The sequence below is a fragment of the Marmota flaviventris genome, chromosome 12, assembly GCF_047511675.1.
Source record: "Marmota flaviventris isolate mMarFla1 chromosome 12, mMarFla1.hap1, whole genome shotgun sequence".
NCBI lineage: Eukaryota > Metazoa > Chordata > Mammalia > Rodentia > Sciuridae > Marmota > Marmota flaviventris.
The window spans coordinates 50,136,094-50,156,567 of NC_092509.1; the positions used below are offsets into that span (position 1 = coordinate 50,136,094).

General features: G+C 36.1%; 1 protein-coding gene across 1 annotated transcript in view; it reads left to right on the forward strand.

Annotated features, from left to right (window-relative positions):
- Fmn2 (formin 2) overlaps positions 1–20,474 on the forward strand; it is a 371,367-nt gene that overhangs the window by 143,796 nt on the left and 207,097 nt on the right. Inside the window, exon 5 of the mRNA XM_071619722.1 lies at positions 4,968–5,055. Within this exon, the coding sequence (XP_071475823.1) occupies positions 4,968–5,055 (88 nt within the window). The remainder of the gene's footprint in view (positions 1–4,967; positions 5,056–20,474) is intronic.

The window sequence follows — 20,474 nt, forward strand, 5'->3', positions numbered from 1 at the left end:
ACATCATGTACAATCAGAGAAATGAAAAGTTGTGCTGCAGTTGTGTGCAATGAATCAAAATGCATTCTGCTGTCATATATACCTAATTAAAATTAATTAACTAATTAATTTTGTAAAAAAGTAAAGGTTAAAAGTCAAAAAACAACATGCAAATATCAGCATTTTCAGAGTGGGTTCTTGGACATAAGTTTGGAGAATGGGCAAGAAAGGATGAGGCTACATTAGTAGTTCTTGAACCACTTCGAAGGCTTTAAAATGAAGACTGATGCTTTCTATTCCTAGATTTTCTAATGAGCAGGTTTGTGATAGGGCCCCCAAACTTGATTTTTAGTAAATCTCTAGGTGGTGGGGATGCCTTTTGGTCTAAAGAACATAGTTTGAGAGAATAGTCAGAAATCTTTTGCATTAATCAGTACAGGATACGATAAAGAATGTAATAAATAGGCTATGATAAACAACAGAGGAGGAATGGCTTTCAAAGGTACAGAAGAGTTATAAATGACTAAACTTGATACCAGACTGAAGTATGATTTTGAAGGGGTGGTATTGTCACAGGAGGAGAAATATCTCCAAAGAAGGGTCAGAGGAGTTTTTTGAGAGAAGGGAGAACTTGACTCTGGACTAGCAGAGTTCTTGATAGATGTGACAAAATCACATATACCAAGAATCAGAATCTTTATAAGTCAAAGGCATAGTTACACTTTTATTTAGGAAAATAAATATATATTCAAGGTGTAATGGGGGCAATCTCAGGAACAATGCCTTTGCGGGTAAAGCAAGGAGCACATACATTCAAGGGAGAATGTGGACTATCACCAGAGGGAGAAATACCAACCTGTTTGTGTGGGGTGTTAGTATTTATGAGGGACGGTTGCTAGGGGCTAGACTAGAGGTAAAGCCAGAGCTAAGTTATATAATTTTGCATCAGTTTTCCTTGTGTTTGTGCATTGCCCTCATGTTACTTCTTTTTTTTTTTTTTTTTTGAGGATATTTTTTTAAATTTTAATTTGTTATATATGACAACAGAATGCATTACAATTCATATTACACATAAGAGCACAATTTTTCATATCTCTGGTTGTATACAAAATAGAGCCACATCCTTCATGATTTCATACATGTACTTAAGGTAATGATGACCATCGCATTCTACCATCTTTCCTATCCCTATTCCTCTTTCCCTCCCTCTCCTTTTCCCCTTTGCCCTCTCTAGAGTTCATTTAATTCTCCCACACCCCCTTCACACCCCCACAGCATATTATGAATCAACATCCTTAAATCAGAGAAATCATTTGGGATTTTGTTTTTTGGGATTGGCAGATTTCACTTAGCATTTTATTCTCCAACTCCATCCACATATAATTAACAGTTATCTTATATTTGACAAAGGCGCCAAAAAAACATACTTTGGAGAAAACATAGCTTCTTTAACAAATGGTCTGGGAAAATAGGAAATCCACATGCAACAAAATGAAATTAAACCCCTATCTCTCACCATGCACAAAACTCAACTCAAAGTGGATCAAGGACCTAGGAATTAAACCGGAGACACTGTGCCTATTGAAAGAAAAAGTAGGCCCAAATCTCTGTCATGTCGCATTAGGCCCCAACTTCCTTAATAAGACTCCTATAGCACAAGTATTAATATTAAGAATCAATAAATGGGATGGATTCAAACTAAAAAGCTTCTTCTCAGCAAAAGAAACAATCAGTGTGGTGAAAGAGAGCCTACTAATTGAGAATAAATTCTTACCATACTCACATCAGATCTCTAGATTATTATCACACTAATCTCTAGAATATATAAAGAACTCAAAAATCTTAACACCAAAAAACCAAATAACCCAATCAATAAATGGGCCAAGGAACTGAACAGACACTTCTCAAAGAAGATATATAATCAATCAACAAATATATGAAAAAATGTTCAACATGTCTAGCAGTTAGAGAAATGCAAATCAAAACTAAGATTTCATCTAACTCTAGTCAGAATGGTAGCTATTAAGAATACAAACAACAATAATTGTTGGTGGGGATGTGGGGAAAAAGGCACACTCATACATTGCTGCAGCCAATATTGAAAGCAGTATTGAGATTTCTTGGAATTCGGGAATGGAACCGCCATTTGACCCAGCTCTCCCTCTCCTTGGTCTATACACAGAGGACTTAAAAACAGCATTCTACAGGGACACAGCCACATCAATGTTTATAGCAGTATAATTCACAATAGCTAAACTGTGGAACCAACCTAGATGCCCTTCAATAGATGAATGGATTAAAAAAAAGGTCACATATATACACAACAGAATATTACTCAGCAATAAAAGAGAATAAAATCATGGCATTTGCAGGTAAAGGATGGAGTTAGAGAAGATAATGCTAAGTGAAGTTAGCCAATCTCAAAAAAACAAATGCCAAATGTTTTATTTGATATAAGGAGGCTGATTCATAGTGGGATAGGGAGCAGGAGCATGGGAGGAATAGACGAACTCTAGATTGTGCAGAGGGAGAGGGCATGGGGTTATTAATGATGGTGGAATGTGATGGTCATTATTATACAAAATATATGTATGAAGATACAAATAGGTGTGAATATATTGTTTATACAACCAGAGATATGAAAAATTGTGCTGTATATCTGTAATAAGAATTGTAATGCATTCCACTGTCATATATAAATAAAATAAAAGAAAAACAGCATACAACAGGGATGCAGCCAGCCACATCAATGTTTATAGCAGCACAATTCACAATAGCTAAACTGTGGAACCAACCTAGATGCCCTTCAGTAGATGAGTGGATAAAGAAAATGTGAGATACACACACACACACACACACACACACATATCAATCACACACAATAGAATATTATTCAGCATTAAAAGAGAATAAAATCATGTTACTTCTTTAGACAAGGTTATGGGTGTGAGCCAAGGGTACATCACTCAGGAGGTACAACTGTTCATGGGTGCTTTTTGCATTTCAGTTCATGGGTATTTTCTGCATTTGAATGGTTCATGGGTACCTTTTTTCTTTTTCTTTTCTTTTCTTTTCTTTTTTTGAGACTCATTATCTCTCTTTATTCCTGAATTCCTTTCCCAGTAGAACTGTACAGAGATTTCTGGTTTCCAACTTGGGCAGGTAGATGAAAGATAATGGTATCCTTATTTCATCATATAGAGTAAAGAAGGAGAAGCTGGCTGGACGTTTTGGAATGGACTGATAAGACCTTGGTCTTAGGCATGTCAAATGGACATTTATGTGGGTGATTTAAATGGAGATATCAACTGGAAAACTTCTGAATTAAAGATATGGGCATGTATGTCCTTACAAGAGAAATTATCATAAAGGGAATGTGGTACAGAACTCTGGGATATACCAATACGAGACAAAATCAGAATAATTCACCTTCAAAAGGATTGAGAACTGGCAGGAACCCTGGAGTAGGGAATCGCTATGAGGGTGCAATCAACATGTCAATACCAGGGGGAAGTCAAATGACACCTGGACTCAAACATGTCCATTGCAAATAGGGGCCAGAAGACGACAGGAAACTTAGTAGAAGTTGCTTTGTCAAGCAGCTCAGATGGGACCCAGTTTATACTTACCTGAAGTAAGATACACTTTTTTAGAAAAGAACATATGCTGTCTTCTTTTTTGATATTAAATTTCTGTTTTTCAGCTCTGAAGAAGATATGCTATTGATAGAAATGCTTAGTTGAACTAGTTGATGCATATTCAAGTTTTAACCTTATTTTTTAGGTGAAATTTAATGTTTGAAGATCAAATAGAGTATCAAAATTTATATATTGTATTCTTTTTTTTTTCCCGTTGAGAAAGGAGTACCTTTGTGAGATATTGTCACTTTACCATGGAAAGTTTTTAGAAATGACAGGAGGTTTTGTGGTTAGTCTTTCAGGAAGTTTTATTTTATTCTCCACCACCATCCCTGTTGGGGGACAAGGAATGCAATTATTATAAGAAGATTGTTTTACTCTGTGACTTTGTGTGACAGCTGGGTATGATTATTTTATTAGTTTCTTGATTGATCCAACTGAAACCAAAAAGAAAGACAAGGTCAACAAAGGCAATAGCTGTTAGGGCAGCTGTCAGTTCTGGTAATTTGACCATAACCACTTTTCTTTCCTTTTCAAAACTCTAATGTTTCTCTAAGCAGATTTAAAACAAAACACAGAGAGTAAATAGAAATTGCTTCCACTCAAGGATCAGGACCTGGGATAAGAGTTTCATAAGCAGGATTTATTGGTGGTGTGTTATTTTCTAGAGAACATGGTTAAAATGTGTCTGTTCTATAGCAGCCTACCCACCTCTTTTTTCAGAAACCTTCCTAGCTGGGTGTGTGTACTGTCTTCTAAGTTCCTCTGGACAGCTGACTTGAGATTGAACTGATGTAGTCCCTTCAGTCTGATGCTTCTATTACTCTATTAATTAGTTGGAAAGTTATCCATAAAATGTGGGTCAAATGCAGAATAAGAGGAACTGCCAGTAAAATAGTGAGCCTTCTAAATGACCCAAATAAAAGCACATTTTCTGTTTATGGTACAACTGATCTGATCTAACAGATTCTCTGTGCATGTGCTTTTACTTTGCCCTTTGCTTATTGATCAGTTTTTCACAGAATCATAGTAAAAAAGGAATACTTTAAAAATATCAGACTACAAATGATCAAATGTACAATTGTTATTTCATAGAGACCAAACTAATTTCCTAAACTATAAGAAAATTTACTTGTTGACAGGTCGGGCTCTTACAAGACTGGTAAAGAATATGACTTTTAAGATTTATTATATAAAGCCCCAAAGCTCTCTTCAAACAAAAATCAGTTTTAAATACTTTAAGGAATGACATAAGGTGTTTTCTCTTAATTTGTTCTTCATTTAGGATTTTAAAATGTAAGTACATTGGAGTTCAAATTAATGTTCCCTTTTCCTTTTTTTCTTGAGCAGGTTGTCAAGTTATTAAGCAACAAAAGATCACAAGCAGTTGGAATCTTAATGTCTAGTCTTCATCTAGATATGAAAGACATACAACATGGTAAGTGCAAAAAATAAAAATCCAAGTATTGAATATTAAAATTTGGATATGATGGATTGGTTGGGAGGTATGATGTTTCTTTGGAAGTCTAAAATCAAGATGCCATCATGGTTAGGTTCTATGAGGGCACTCTTCTGGGTGCAGATTGCCATTTTCTCCTTATATTCTCATGTGGCAGAAAGAGTCTGAGAGAATTCTTATAGGTCTCTTTTATAAGGTCATGAATCCCACTCATGAGGACTGTTCTCAAAATCTAATCACCTCCCCAAATCCTTACCTCATAATAACATCACATTAGGGGTTAGGATTTCAACATATAAATTATGGTAGACAAAAATATTTAGTCCATTGCAGATATATTCAGTCTGTTATTAATAAATATTTTTATATCATAAGAAGTGCAGTTGCACTGTGATCTGTAAGTAATTAGACCATATCTGAAGTGTTTATTTCTGGATGCCATGTTCAAAGAATTATTGATATATACAAGTGTGAGCCAGATAGTAGGGTCTCTACAGCCATTAAAAATACCTAGGGAAGTTAATCCACAGGACAAAAAAGTTGGTTGAATATTAGATATGGGTTTTTGATAAGCTAAAATAAAGAAGAAGTAAACCTAAAAGTGTCTACCAGAACAGCTTCAATCAATGTAAGATTCACGGGAAATCTTGTTTTAAGAATGTTCTTAGATTATGATATGTCTAATATTAACCTAGATATTCATGCTATAGAAATCATCATTTGTCTCAAATGAGGGAACATGAACTATGTTCCCTTAGACCTTCAGTTCGAAGATACTGTAAGATGCTGAAACACTAAAGCAATTTTCTTATGTATAAGTTTTTAGAGTGGAAAACTGGTCCTCCTTCCACTTATTTGGGACAACTATAGCATAAATTTTTCTACTTTAGAAGAATTGAATTATTTTATCTAATGTATATGCATATACATGTATGTAGACAGACACATACATATATACATATGTATACACACATATAAATCTACATATGTGTGTGTGTGTATCTAAATTTTTTTGGTAGTACTAGAGGTTGAACCCAAGTCCTCACATATGCTAGGCAAATGCTCTACCACTGAGCTATACCCCAGCACTTTTTTTTTTTTTTTTTTTTTTACTATTTTGAGATGGTCTCACTAAGTTGCTCAGACTGGCCTCAAACTTGCAATCTTCCTGACTCAGCCTTCTGAGCTTCTGGGATTGCAGGAATGTGTTATCATGTCTGACTTAATTTATATTTTTAACAGGCTTATAACATATTTTCTATATTTGGAATAAGGGTGATTTCTAACATTTTCTAAATGACTTTAATGGCTTTAGGGTCTTCCCCCCTCACCACCACCACTTCTTTCTTTTGCAGCTCTAGGGATTGAACCCAGTGATGCTCTACCACTGAGCCACATTTTATTTTTATTGTGAGACATGGTCTTGCTAAGTTGTCTAGGCTGGCTTCTGACTTGAAATCCTCCTGTCTCAGTATCCGAAGTAGCTGAGATTATAGACATACACCAGTGTAGCTGGCTTTTAGTGTTAATATTTTAAAACTTGAATTCTACCCTACAATTGACAGAAATTCCTATCACATTTATGCTGAGAGATATTGCCCAAAGGTGTAGAGAGGAATTAAATCCATGTTCTGGATGTCCCCTAAGCTGCCCCAGAGCCTTAGAGTAGATTAAGCAGATTGAATTATCCAATGGAATGCCAGGTTACCTATTAAAGAAATATGGTTTTAAGTATAACACAGACCTTATAAATCATGAAAACATTTAACTAGCTTTCTGGCTTACCCACCATGAATGTGGATTCTATTTGTTAGGCCTAAAATATTGTGTGGAATAATTCATAAATAGCGCAAGTGTGGTATGCTCTGTCAATTGATGAGTAACTCTTAATCACAATTAAGTTTTTATTAAATTGTTTTGATGGTGAGGAGACTTCCTCAAGCTGAACCATTTGGGGTAATAGTCATAGAGAAGAATGCCAAGGCTGGCACCAAGAAGTACTTGGTGTTTCTAAAGCTGGCAGATGTATCCCTGTTAAGTCATAGAATGAAATCTGAAAATAATGATATGGTCCTTTCCTTCAGTCAAATATTCAGCTTGGGTTGAGTTAATAATGAGAACCTTATGAACAAAGGAGTCCGCCTGACATCTGTGTCTGTGGTACAGCCAGCGAGAGTTCATTGAAAATTTGCTGGCTTAACATGCAACACTAACAATAACATGGCATGAACGTCAGTAGTTGAAGGGTCACACAGAATTATGCATAAACTTTATCCTATTAGGATGTAAAGCCATTGCTTGAATCCCACTGAAACACTGCAACCCCATTTTCTAAAACACAGGCACCTTCAAAGTCTGAAGCAACAAGTAACTAGTGCCTATTTGTGGATCAAATCCTCTTCTGCCTCAGTATACTGTCTGGAGCCATGATTTCCATGTGGGAATCACTTGTAGCCTCTAGAATAAACTTTGCTTCTCTCGAGATATGCCTCCACTGAGGATTCCACAGAAGGATAAACATCATTGATTTGGGATGTCGAAGCAGTCACAGAATTTATCTGGTCTTCCAGTGTTATTTTATAGAAGAGCAAACTAAGATCTGCTAATGGTCCAGTTGCTTTCTCAAGCTCATGTGGCTCTCTAATGGAATAGACTGAACTTGCACCAGACATTCCACATCAGCTGTGGTTGTTCTTTCCCATTCATTAGATTCTTGGGCTGATTGTTCAATTTTGTGCTTTTCCTACAATCAACATTAGTATATCTACATACTACATAATATTGTTCGAATAAATTTTTCTAAAGCCTCAGAGTGGATTTTTTTCCAGAAGTAGCCTTTTCCCTGCCCATTAAAAAATTGTCATAACCCACAAGTCAGTCTAGTAGTTGCCAGATAAATTCACTGCTACATTCCAGCAGCTCAGAGTTTCACTGTAACTTTCACACACACACAATTAGTTATTTGTGGCTGCCCTGCTATATTTACTGGTGCTATTTTCTCCCCTTCTCTCCTTCCCTGTCAAAACTCTAGAGAAACCTAAAGTTGAATTTCCTTTGTAATGTTTCTATTTTAAAGTGTTCTGTTAGAGTCAGGAGTATCTAATTTTGGATTCTAGGTGTCAAAGGTCTAATCGAAGTGCTACTACCTTCATGCACCATATCATGCTCAAGTGAATGCAGGTTATTCTCACAACAGCAGTTCCACAATTCTCAATGTCACAAAAGGTCAAAAGACAGAAAAAGAAGGGATTAGACTCTTTTTAAAAATTTTTTTCTAATTAGTTATGCATGACAGCAGAATTCATTTTGATTCATTGTATACAAATGGAGCACAACTTTTCATTTCTCTGGTTGTACATGATGTATAGTCACACCATTCATGCAATCCTATATGTACTTAGGGTAATGATGTCCGTCTCACTCCATCATCTTTCCCACCCACAGACCCCTCTCATCCCCTTTCTCCCCTCCCAGGGATTGGAATCTTAACCATGTCTATCAATGCAGTAAATATAAGCAAGAAAGCTGTATGCAAGTGTGTGTGTGTGTGTGTGTGTGTGTGTGTGTGTGTGTGTGTTTAAAAATCAAGCTGCTGGAATGAATGTACTTCTACTTCTAAAGCAACCTGTAGATTTTAATAATTTGTTAGCGTGGGTGAAACTACCTATGAAAAATTTCACTCTGGTTGTATACAGTAACTTAAAATCTGAGATGAAGGTACATTCCACAAGTGATTTGCCTTTTTTGTGTGGTAGGACCTGGGGATCCTTTAGGTTTAAGATTACTTTATATCAAGTTTGAGGGTCATTCCAGGCACTAAATGCATAGCCCTGCATGGGTTGGTTTCCCTGAGTCTGCAGGCTTTGATTACCAGTTTATTATGGACAAGGTCTAGAATCTGTACCTTGGGTGGATTTTGAGCTTTGATATTTGGTCCCTGGTTCCATGAGGTTGTCAACAGAAAGTTCAGACATATTGGGATAGGTTAAAAGTCTCAATGTCACGTCTTTGGTGCCTTTATGATACTTTACAAATATTTACATATATTTGTGTGTGTGTGTGTGTGTGTGTGTGTGTAACACAAATATTTGATCTAGCATTTTAAATTGTTCAATGTAAGAGGATTGATTCAAATAATATAGCCTGTTATTTCCATAAATTGGTTTTGAATCTATTCTACAGCTCTGTAATGGTAGTTTAGTTTTGGAAAATAGATTGAATTTTTTATGCAACACTCAGTCCATATTCCACGATCAATGTGATATTCATACATCTTAGGTTCATTTTAGTAGATAAGAGCAGCTGCAGAAGAATTTCAAATTTCATGAGGCTTAGCTTTATCTCCCCAATCCAATGTCACTATTAAGTAGAGATTTCATATAGTTTGTCATTCAAAATGGATTATTTTGATAGAGGAAATGGTGCCTTTAATAACAATTCCTGGATAAAAAGTGTAATGGAATTTTGCAGGTACATCAGTATTACTGTCACTCTGCTGCTAGCTCATACTGAAGCAAGATTCAGATCTAATTCTCCCTATAATACCAATATTTATTAAACATATCTTTTGGCCAGTAGGAACAAAATTGTCTGAAAAACCTATTTTGTAAATTTGAAGTTGCCTGGCTCTCTGTTCTTGTAAATATTCTCATCAAGATTTTATATAAAAGATTTATTTGTTCTAGAAAGATGCTAAAACATCATGGAGGTAGGAATCTGTTACTCTTATAATTTGCACCAGGCATCAAGAAATCCAATGTCTGGATCCAAATCCAATGTCTTAGATCCCAATGTTTCATAAAGATCCATACCGTAGTGGCAAATAACTGTAATCCCAGTGACTCTGGAGGCTAAGGCAGGACGATCACCAGCCTTAGCAACTCAGCAAGGCCTTAAGCAAATTGGTGAGATCCTTCCTCAAAATAGACAAAAGGGGTTAGAGGATGTGGCTTTGTGGTTAAGTGCTCCTGGGTTCAATTCCCAGTACCCCCCCCCCCCGCCAAAAAAAAAAATCCATGCCATAGCCTCTACTAGACTGTCATATTCTCTAATTGAAGGGAATAGGGATGGAACATCTCTAAGATATTTTTAGATAATCTGAACACCTTGAATGACTAGTTTCACTAAGGAGAGTCAATTGCAGTCATTGGTATGCTAATTTAAAAAGCCCCTATTATTGATTTAGATAGGAATAATGAGCAGTGTTCATTAGCTGCCTTTGGAGTATGGTCTTTTTACCTAAGGCTAGACAACCATCCTTGAGGTATGGAGCGTTATTAGTAAGACAGAGAACTACCCTTAACGTTGGAACTTTAACTGGATCATGCTTACTATTGCATTTCTTCTGCAAATATATTTTAAAGTAGATTATAGATATTGTAACAAGGGATAACTAAAATTTATGTAGTAATCACACCCAGAAATAACTTTCACTATCCTACAGGAATGGCAGGCTCAGGGTACTAATGGCCCTAGATCCTCCCTGCACTTCATGTCTTCCTTGTTTGAAGCTAACTGGAATTGTGGACATGTAGGCAAGGAATGCCCAATTTTATGTCCTTTTTAAAAAATTCTATCTTGTTAAAACATGATTTAAATAAATCATATGTCCTGAAATTAAATGATATATAGTCAATGAAATCATGGTTACTTTTATTCTTTGTTCTCTAAGCCTAGTGACTGCTTTTTAAAATACTTTTTATTTTTTTAATGTATATATAAATTGTATATATATAAATTTATTTACTGAAGCATACCTTACAAGACCACCAAGCATGCTCATGGATTTATATCAGAAATCCAGTAAAATCTCAGTCTATTAATTGCAGTTCCTCTTTGGATCCTGCATCATGTTGCTATTATTTTGACCTCCCTCAAAATGGAACAGAATTATCCTGATAGTTGTCTAGGAAGGAATTATCTAATGTAGCAGGTATTAAAAATAGAATTGTATGTATGTTTTAGTTAAGTCTTTTTTTTTTTTTTTTTTTTTTTGCTGCTGTGACTAAAAGACTTGACAAGAACAATTGTAGAGGAAGAAAATTTTATTTAGAGGCTCGTGGTTTCAGAGGTATGAGTCCATAGACACCCAGATGCACTTTTCGGGTCTCAAGGTGAGGCAGAATGTCATGGCTGAAGAGTGTGGCAGAGGAAAGCAGCTCACATTATGATCAGTATGCAGAGAGAGGCTCTACTTGCCAGATACAAAATATATACCTCAAAGGCACACCCCCTCCCCCATGCCCACCCTCTCCCACCATGCCCTACCCACTTTCAGTTTCCACTCTGCTGATACCATCAGGGGATTACTGCACTAACTGGGTTAAGGCTCTCATAACCCTATCATTTCTTGTCTAAAACTTCTTGCATTGATTGTCTCACATATGAGCTTTTGAGGGGATACCCAAATCATTACAAGTTCCTCTCCCACACCCCTCCCTCTCTCATTTATAATTTAATCTTTTTATTAGTATGTAAAGAGATGAAGCTAAGTGTTGGTTTGAATTTTACTTCTCTTTTTATCACCCTTCCCTCTAATACTATTGCTGATAGTTGTATAAAACAGCCCATAGGAGGAAAGTTAATCTCTTAATTTACAGTGGAGGAATTGAGCCTTATACATTAAGCCCATAAGAGATTTACATAATGGGGCCAGAATGAGTATCCAGCTCTCCTGGTTCAATGTTCTCTGCTCTAGGCAATGTGTTAGCTTGTAGAATGAGGATATGTTTTACCCAGTAGAATGAGAGTGTGCAGAAACAAAACTGGCACAGGATATAGTACTTTAATCAACTACTATTTCATATGCCAGTTATTAAAAACATTGGAAAATGTAAATTTGGCAAGTTCTATTAATTGTGCGGAGTTATCTTAGATAAATCCCCCCCGTTTAATTATGGGCTGTTCATTAGAGAAATAAAGTTATGAATTGTTTTTTTTCATCTGTGAATTAAATGCAAAAAAATACTTTCAAGAAAATTCTAAATGGAGTTGCTTGTTCTTGAATGAACCAAGCAAAGATAACTGAAATACAGAATTACAGTAAAAGTAGTTTGGACTAAGATTATCAACAAATGAAGCAAATTGTGAGTACTTGTTAAATGAGCATGGTGCGTGGATATGTAAAAGTATTGTCTCTTTTCTAGTTATGTTATCAGTTGCTGTGAAAGAATAAAAAAAAGTAAACGGCTGACCCTAGTATAGTTTTTGAGGATGCTAACTTTCAATACTTACTTACTCTCTCAGTATGTTTTTATTTTTTTCCTGTGTCACCCTAGCACCTCTACTTCCCTGGGTTTTCCCTCTCTTTTCAAGTTGGTATCACAATGTTACAGACTGAATATTTGTGCCAAATTCATATGTTGAAGCCCAACTTCCAATGCGATGGTCTTCGGAGGTTAATTAGGGTTCATGAAGTAGGGTCCCCATGATGAGATTAATGCCCTTTTAAGTAGAGAGACCAGAGCTCTTTGTCTCTCTTTCCTACTGCCATGTGAGGACAGATTGAGAAGGCAGCCTTGTACAAAGGCCTCAGTGAAACCTCACTAGGAACTGAATTGGCCAGCCCCTTCATGGACTTATAGCCTTCAGAACTGTGAGAAAATTTTGGTTGCTTAAGGCCCCCAGCCTATGGTATTTAGTTATGGCAACCCAAACTAAGACAGATTTGGTCCAGCTGGGCCACTGGCTATCTAGCTGGACAAACCTGAACAAATTGTGTTTTTATTCTTTAGTTTCTTTAATATGAAGAGGTATTAAATGAGTTCTTACTTGTGAAACATACCACGCCCCTCAATAAAAGCTAGTTGTCCTCTCCTCCTACATTTCTTAGAAAATGAGCTTTGTCTCCAGACTTTGGATGCATTTGAAACTTAGAGCCTGGGCATCTAATGAGAGAGAGAGAACTTAGAGATTTTATTCTTCCTTGATTACTCTGAATCGGTCATACTAAAAGCACTTGCCATGCGAAAAGAGGGAGTAGAATGCAAAGTCTGTCCCTTCCAATGGAGTTTGAGAATATGATAAGAGGGAAGAAATGGGGCTTTCAGTTCAAGGGGAACATATCTGAGTTCTGCAGTTTAGGTTTTCAGTCAGTGTTGCTGAAATACCAAGTTTATTACTTACTTGGCTGCACTCTTTTCTGTTTTCTGAATGAAGATATATATGATAGTTATTTATATTAGCAACTCTTAGAAGTTGAGCATGGCTATATCACTGGACTGCATTTTATCTCTGGAGAGCAAATTGTTTTGGAAACTTGAAAAGCTGAGGGCTACTATACTTGTGTGGTTCTATAAACATTGTCTCTGTGCTATGTATGTCATTTATACTCCACATCCATAGCTCCTGGCTCTGGGTGGACATGAAGGGAGCAGTGTAATAGAGTTTGGCTTTGCGGGGAAATGAATCGTGGTAAGGGACATGAGTAGAATCTAAGTAGGGTCACAAACAGAGGCTTCTATTCCCTCCTTTGACATTTTATTTTTCTTGATAGTTAAATTAGTTTCTAGGAATGAATATGGAGTATTCTTCTTTAAAAATACAGAAATAAAATTGGGTGCGGTGGTACACACCTGTGATCCCAGCTGCTCAGGAGTTTGAGGCAGGAAGATAATGCGTTCAAAGCCATCCTCAACAAAAGTGAGATGCTAAGCAATTTAGGGAGACCCTGTCTCTAAATAAAATACAAAAAAGAGTTGGAGATGTGGCTCAGTGGTTAAGTACCCCTGAGTTCAATCCTGGGTACCCCTCACCAAATATGGAAATAGCATTTCTGAATCCTAGGAAGGTTGTAAGATTATTTTATGGTGACTTTTCATATGTGTTTGGAAACCTACATATCTAGTAGGGCTGCCACTGAAAAATGTTTTTCATATGAAATTTTTTACCAAACAAGTAGTAGGTTACAAACTCTAGGTCTTTTCCTAGAGTTTCTGGTTTCATTCTTGGAGACACAAGCTTTTTTACTTGCCTATTGATTACCCCAAGAAAGTTTATCCATAATCATTTGTTTATTTTTGTAATATTCTCAAAAAATTGGATTCAGTGTGGGCAATGTTGTTTTTTTCCCAGTAGATTTTCCAGTGTCTGGCTTCTTTATGAAACTGAGGTTTACAAGGCTCGCTTAGAAATTACTTCATGGCAACCCCTACCCCCAAGTTTTAACCTTTATTTTAAGTGTTTTCCTCACATGGGATATAGAATTTTAAGACCCGTTTATTATATTTATCGAAACATTAAAAATTTAGTAAATGCTGTTGTAAGGTTGAGTGAATGGTTTTCATTGAAATGTAAAGTCACTTAGAATTAGAAATTTGAGAAGAAAGTGGGCTGCAGTGAGCCCATGTAACTTTTTCATCAATTGTAACCTTGTAGTGGAGAAAAGTACACATGAGATAGTATGTTTTCATTAAAACCTACTTTCAGAAATTTAATATCAGAATATGCTTTAATTTAAACTAAAAGTTCATTACCTAGAGTTTTTTTTTAATAAAAAGAAAGACCTCATGCATCATTATGTCACACATAGATTATTAAATCAAGAAAAAATGAACTATTATAAGCCTTTCATTACAGGCTCAGCAAAAAACCTTGGGTTGAATGTAGCCTGTATTTTTATGATGTTGTTCTACAGTTGGACTTTTCGATTACTTTTATGGGAAGAAGGAGCATAATTCTTGGGACTGTGTTGAAGCTGTGAATATGGTTATTCTCCCCTTCATATATGAATTATGTATCTTGTATTTGTTTGTATGTTTGTTTTCACTGCCCCATAGACCCTCCAATGGAAGGAACTCTGGAAACCTGGAGACAAGAGTCCACTGCCGCTCATCGTATTATAATACTATATTTGTTCTTTACAATCACTGGGTGATTATTGAAAGAATTACCCTTGACCACATGGGGCACATATGGAGGTAGAGCTCAAATCTGAGTGCAGAGCACTTAGTGTGAGCTCAAAATTAATCGTATCAGCTTTGCCCCTTGAAGTGTTGTGTATTGTTAAGGTGTGGTGTTTGCAAAAATAATCCTTTTGCATGATACTTGAGAGGGTGGGATTTGAACTGTTGTTTTAGGGGGAGGGGAAGCCCTTTTGATAACTTTGAATTTCAAAACTGGCTTTTTAAAAATTGTATGTTTTGATAAATGCTTCTCCAGCATCCCAGAATAGTCACTGTCAAGATGCTTTCTGGATTTCTTCATTCATTAGATGAAGGGAGGATCCGAGAGTGCTAGAGGAAAGGAAGAAATGATTGCACTTTCTATCTTTGCCTATTGAGCTACATGTACCCTATTTTTTTTTTTTTTTTTGAGAGAGAGAGAGAGAGAGAGAGAATTTTTTAATACTTATTTTTTAGTTTTTGGTGGACAAAACGTCTTTTTATTTTATTTTTATCTGGTGCTGGGGATCGAACCCAGCGCACCGCACGTGCCAGGCGAGAGAGTGCTACCGCTTGAGCCACATCCTCAGCCCATGTACCCTATTTTTACAAGTTGTATCTAGAAGTATAATCACAGATATTCCCCTAAGTTCAGTGTGCTGAGACATCAGGTCAAATTAGAAAACACCAAAGTTACTTAATGGCATGTTATCCTTTGGTAGAACTGAAGGGATGACATTTTATGCTGATGGCTGCCTTGCATCTTTCTTTATGGTCAAACATGAACATAACAGGATTTTTATTTTCTCAGTAGCACTTTTCAGTCAAATATCTATGAGTACACTTTAAAATTAAAAGAGTTTTAATCAGATTATTATGGATACATGATTAAGAAAATAAATTGTCCAGAAAGGCTTAAAATGAAAAAACCACAATAACTAGTTTCCTGAATAAACTTTGTCATTTCTATGCTATTTTGTAAAGGAATAGTTTTTTCCTATGTTTTTAAGCCACTCAAGAATAATAGCAGTCTCATTTGAGGAAATGGTAGAATTTAGAAAGGCTTCTCTAGCATTGTTAATGACAGCATGCAGTTCTTATGAATTAAATTGTAATGAGAATTAATGAATTGAGTGGGATGTTAAAATAGATTATCCACTGAGTTCTATTAATGCAGGTTTTTTTTTAATGGTTCCAAATTTAACAACATGCAATTGCTGATAAAAGCAGCTAACACCTGTAGTTGTTACTGTGCATGTCCACAACCACTCTATGAGGTAGGTAATGTTGTTATACCTGATTTAGGGATGAAAAACCAGTTACAGAGTTGCAAAAGAACCTCAATCAGCAACCACTGGGCAGTGATGTAAACACAGGCAGTCTGGATCCCAGTCTATGCTCTGAACTTCTGCTGTACTTCCTGAGGACTCAATTTTAGCAATTGTATCAGTGAATTAAGCTGGAAATATGATGCATGATTATTTTTTCCCTTCATGGTTCTTAATTATAAAACCAGCCTACTAGTTCGAGGCTATAATTGCTACATGTAGCTCTCTAGTGTTGTTCTGGAATGTGCACATCATATTGTCTGTGAGAGAGAGATGGAGAGAGGAAAATAAGTAGAAAGAGGAGGAGATGGGAGTCACATGGACCGATAGAGACAAAAAGAGCTGTTGTACAGGTCATAAAGAGGTCACTTGATGGATATACTGGAGGATTTACTATAAAATTCCTTTTGTGTCTTCACCTGAGTTCCATGACTCTGGTGATGCTCAGGTTTGCTTTGTCACATGTGAAAGCCATAGAAGGGTGGCAGACTTCTATACCAATTACAGGTTAAGGAGAAGATTTCAAAGACTGTGATCACCTTTGTCAGATATTTTCATGTGAATATTAGGTTATATAAGAGTGACTAATTTTGCTGTTGGAATCTTCTGTTTTTCCCACAAAGAAAGATGCCAGCATTACATTAAATCAGGGAGGCCATGATTCATTCCTACTACCTCCTTTCCTTACATTATTCCTTTTGATGTTTCATCATTCATTCACTCAAATTTTACTGTGTGCCATCTCTCTGCCAAGTTCCATTTCTGGCACTGGATACAAAAATGAAAACATAGACAAAAAAATCTGGGTCCATGTAGAGCCTTTGTTCTAGTTGGGGGAAGGACAATTTTTTTTAAAGGAAAATATGTGGTAAGTCAAATGGTAATAAGTATCATGACAGGGGAGAACAAAAGAACGGAATGGTAATCAGCACAGGTCGTCGAGAAGCGAAGGAGGAGTCAGGGAAAGTTCGAGAAGAAGGTAACATTTGAAGGGACTAAAAGAAAGGAAAGTTGTAAATATCTGAGGGCAAAACATATTCCAGAAAAGCTATAGTCAGGTACAAATGTCTTCAGGCAATGAGGCCCTGGTACAATAAAAGACTCAGTCCTCTCTCTTCCTTCTTTCTTCTTGATGCTTTTTGAACCCAGGGGTACTCTACCACTGAGCCACATCCCCAGTCCTTTGTATTTTTTATTTTGCGATAGGGGCTCGTTAAATTACTGAGTCTTAACAATCATCCTGTCTCAGTCTCCCAGTTGCTTGAATTACAGGCATGCACCATCATGCTATCTTAAGACCACCATGTTTCTGAGTGTGTCTGGAGAAAGTACTCATGGGAAAGAGAAGTTGGAGATGTGTTTTGGATATATAATAACGATGGGGTAGATCATGTAGGGCCTTGTTAAACTTTTTAAAGACTTTGACTTTTATGCCAAGAAAGGTGAAATACTAGGAGAGGTTTCGGCAGAGGAATAGTGAGCCCAATTTATGTTTTTATCTTTGCTCTGCTGCCATGTAGAAAACAAGAGTTGAGGGAATGAGACAGGAGGACCAGAGAAGAGAGGTATCATAGTAATTCAGGTGCAAGATCCTAGTGACTTAGGACCAGGGCGGTCAGAAAAGGTGTGTAAGACAGCCAGGTATTGCACTACATACAACAGTTGATGGGAGTACAGGCTCCAAAGATCACCACCAAGGTAAGGACAGCTGACCCTCCACTACTGGTTCAAACTGCTCTGCAGCAGTGAAAGTGAGGACAAGCACCTGTTTACAAAGTTGTAACTTTAAAGAATGGACACTTAACAGTAAACATGAACATATGTGTATTGCAATAGGAATTAGGGTTCAGGAGACCAATGAGTAATTACAATTAGAAGTGAATAATTTGTCTTAAAAGTGCAAACAGTGCATTTTTGGAACTATTCTAAACACTGCAAACATTTCAAAAAACAGCAAGGCCAAGTGGAAGGCTGGCCTTGAATAGGCTTCAGCATTCCATCCACTGGAACACAAGCAAAATTGATAGTCTCCTTTCTCAAGGAGACTAGGCAGTGGGTTTACTGAAACCTGAAGATTGGAAAGTGTGAGGACAGGACAGTAGGTAGAAGGAAAATTCCTCCAACAGTCATCTTTCCATTTTATCAGACACCTATGGAATTTTAATTAAAGCTCAGAAACACAGAGGAATTAGAACAGTGATAAATCCATGATATATTTCAAAACTTTCTTTACCCAGAAGCAATGTTTTATTCATTAAAAGAAATCCTAATATCTGAGATTCTTCATTCCTCTAGACAACAAAACATTAATTCTTACACACCAATACATACACCAAGAGAATAAAAGGAAACCTTCATTAGCCAAATGCAACACAACATACACATGAACTAGTATACCATATTTTTGCACCTATTAATCATGTTTATCTAAGTAAATGTGATATTTTTCTCAAGGGGATTATGGTAATATTATATGGGTGTTATGTTTTTCATAGTTTAAGTGTTTTAGAAAAGTAGTCATGAAGCACAAATTAGTAAAGGTTAGCTCTGAAAGGCATTACCATAACATGTCTAATATTGGTACTAAGTTCTAGTGTTCTCAGTCACATAAATTCACAACTAAGGTTTCTTTATTTTTTAATGATTTTTTAAAAAACTTTCAATGACCAAACTAGTTTTTTTTTCTCTTACTTCAACATGTCTGAAAATATATAAATGCTCAAGTAAAGAACCTTATTTTTTTAGCAAACGTTTAGGTGATTTATATTAAAAAGTTTTTTTTTTTTTTAAATTTCTTTAAAACTCTGATTAACATCATTCTTTTGGAGTTTTCTTTCAAAGTGAGACATAATTATATAGAATTAGATTGAAAAAATTATGATTGTTATCAGTATGAAAGATATTTTGGCATGAGAAATTTTAGAATTCTGATAGATCCCGTACTTACGGAGCAACATATATGCATACGTTCAACATGAAATTTAATACTGTTTCTCTTTTGGAGCATGTGTTAGAAAACAGTGGCAAAAGGGATCTCAGAGTTAGGGTCCTATTTCCAGAGGAACTTACTAAGCTCTCTTTTACAAGAGTGTAAATGTTTACCTAAGCAAGAAGGTGAAGTTCGTTATGCCCAATAAAGGACATTTTGCAGTGCTGGTTTACAGAAAACATTCAACAGACAGTGAATGTTTTACATGAAGTACAGTGCGTTGTTTGAAATTATTTGCTCATCTATACACTATGCTTAAAATAAACACTATCTGGGAGTATGCCAGACTTTTTTTCTACCTCCTTTATTCCACACCCTAGATTTTGTCACCTGCCAAAGTCAAGTAAATCTTATCTAAACAGTTGAGATAAGCACTGAGTTGTACCCAGTATGGTCAAATCAACAAACCTCTCCAAAACCAGAAATGAAATACAATATCTCTAGATTAAACAGTCTACAATGGCAATCATGTTTGCATTTAAAGATTTTATTCCAAAAGCATTACAGTCTTGGTATCCACTTTCTCCCCTGCCTAGACAAGAAGGCGACATACTGACTCAAACAAAATGCATTTGTTCTCTAACAATTTAACTTGTACAGCTCTTATAAACTAGGCCAATAGGTGTATGAAACCTGCTGACTTAATCAGTAACTTATGTCATTAATCTTGTATAAGCAAGTATGCTTGAGATGCGCCAGTGCTGGACTGTGTATCAGATTCTAGTTTTTTCCTACAGGAAAATCTTCCTTTATGTAGCCTAAGCTCAAAACTTTCAGAATCCTGGCCTTTCATTGTCTGTACCTTACAACAAACCCCACCATGTTAAACTTTCTGAAAAAGATAATATAATATAAATGTATGTAACTTTCTAAATTGTAGAATACTATAAGAATGCAGTTTTCTTCCTTGTAAGGACATACAATATTTTAATTGTTTGCCAAGAAGTGTAAACTCTAAACAAGGGAAGGAACTATGCATGTCAGATTACCACTGTATCCCCAGGATTGAGAAGGATATCTGGTTGTGATTCACTTTGTGGCTATTTGTTCAATGAATGAATGCATGATGTTTTCAAAAAGATATTGTTTTCTTTGCAGATGAATATAAGTATTTTGTGATTATTGCCTCGGTTACTGATATTTAAAAGCAGGTTTCTGAAGTGAATTTATGTTTTTCCATAGTGAAATGGTTCTCTTTTA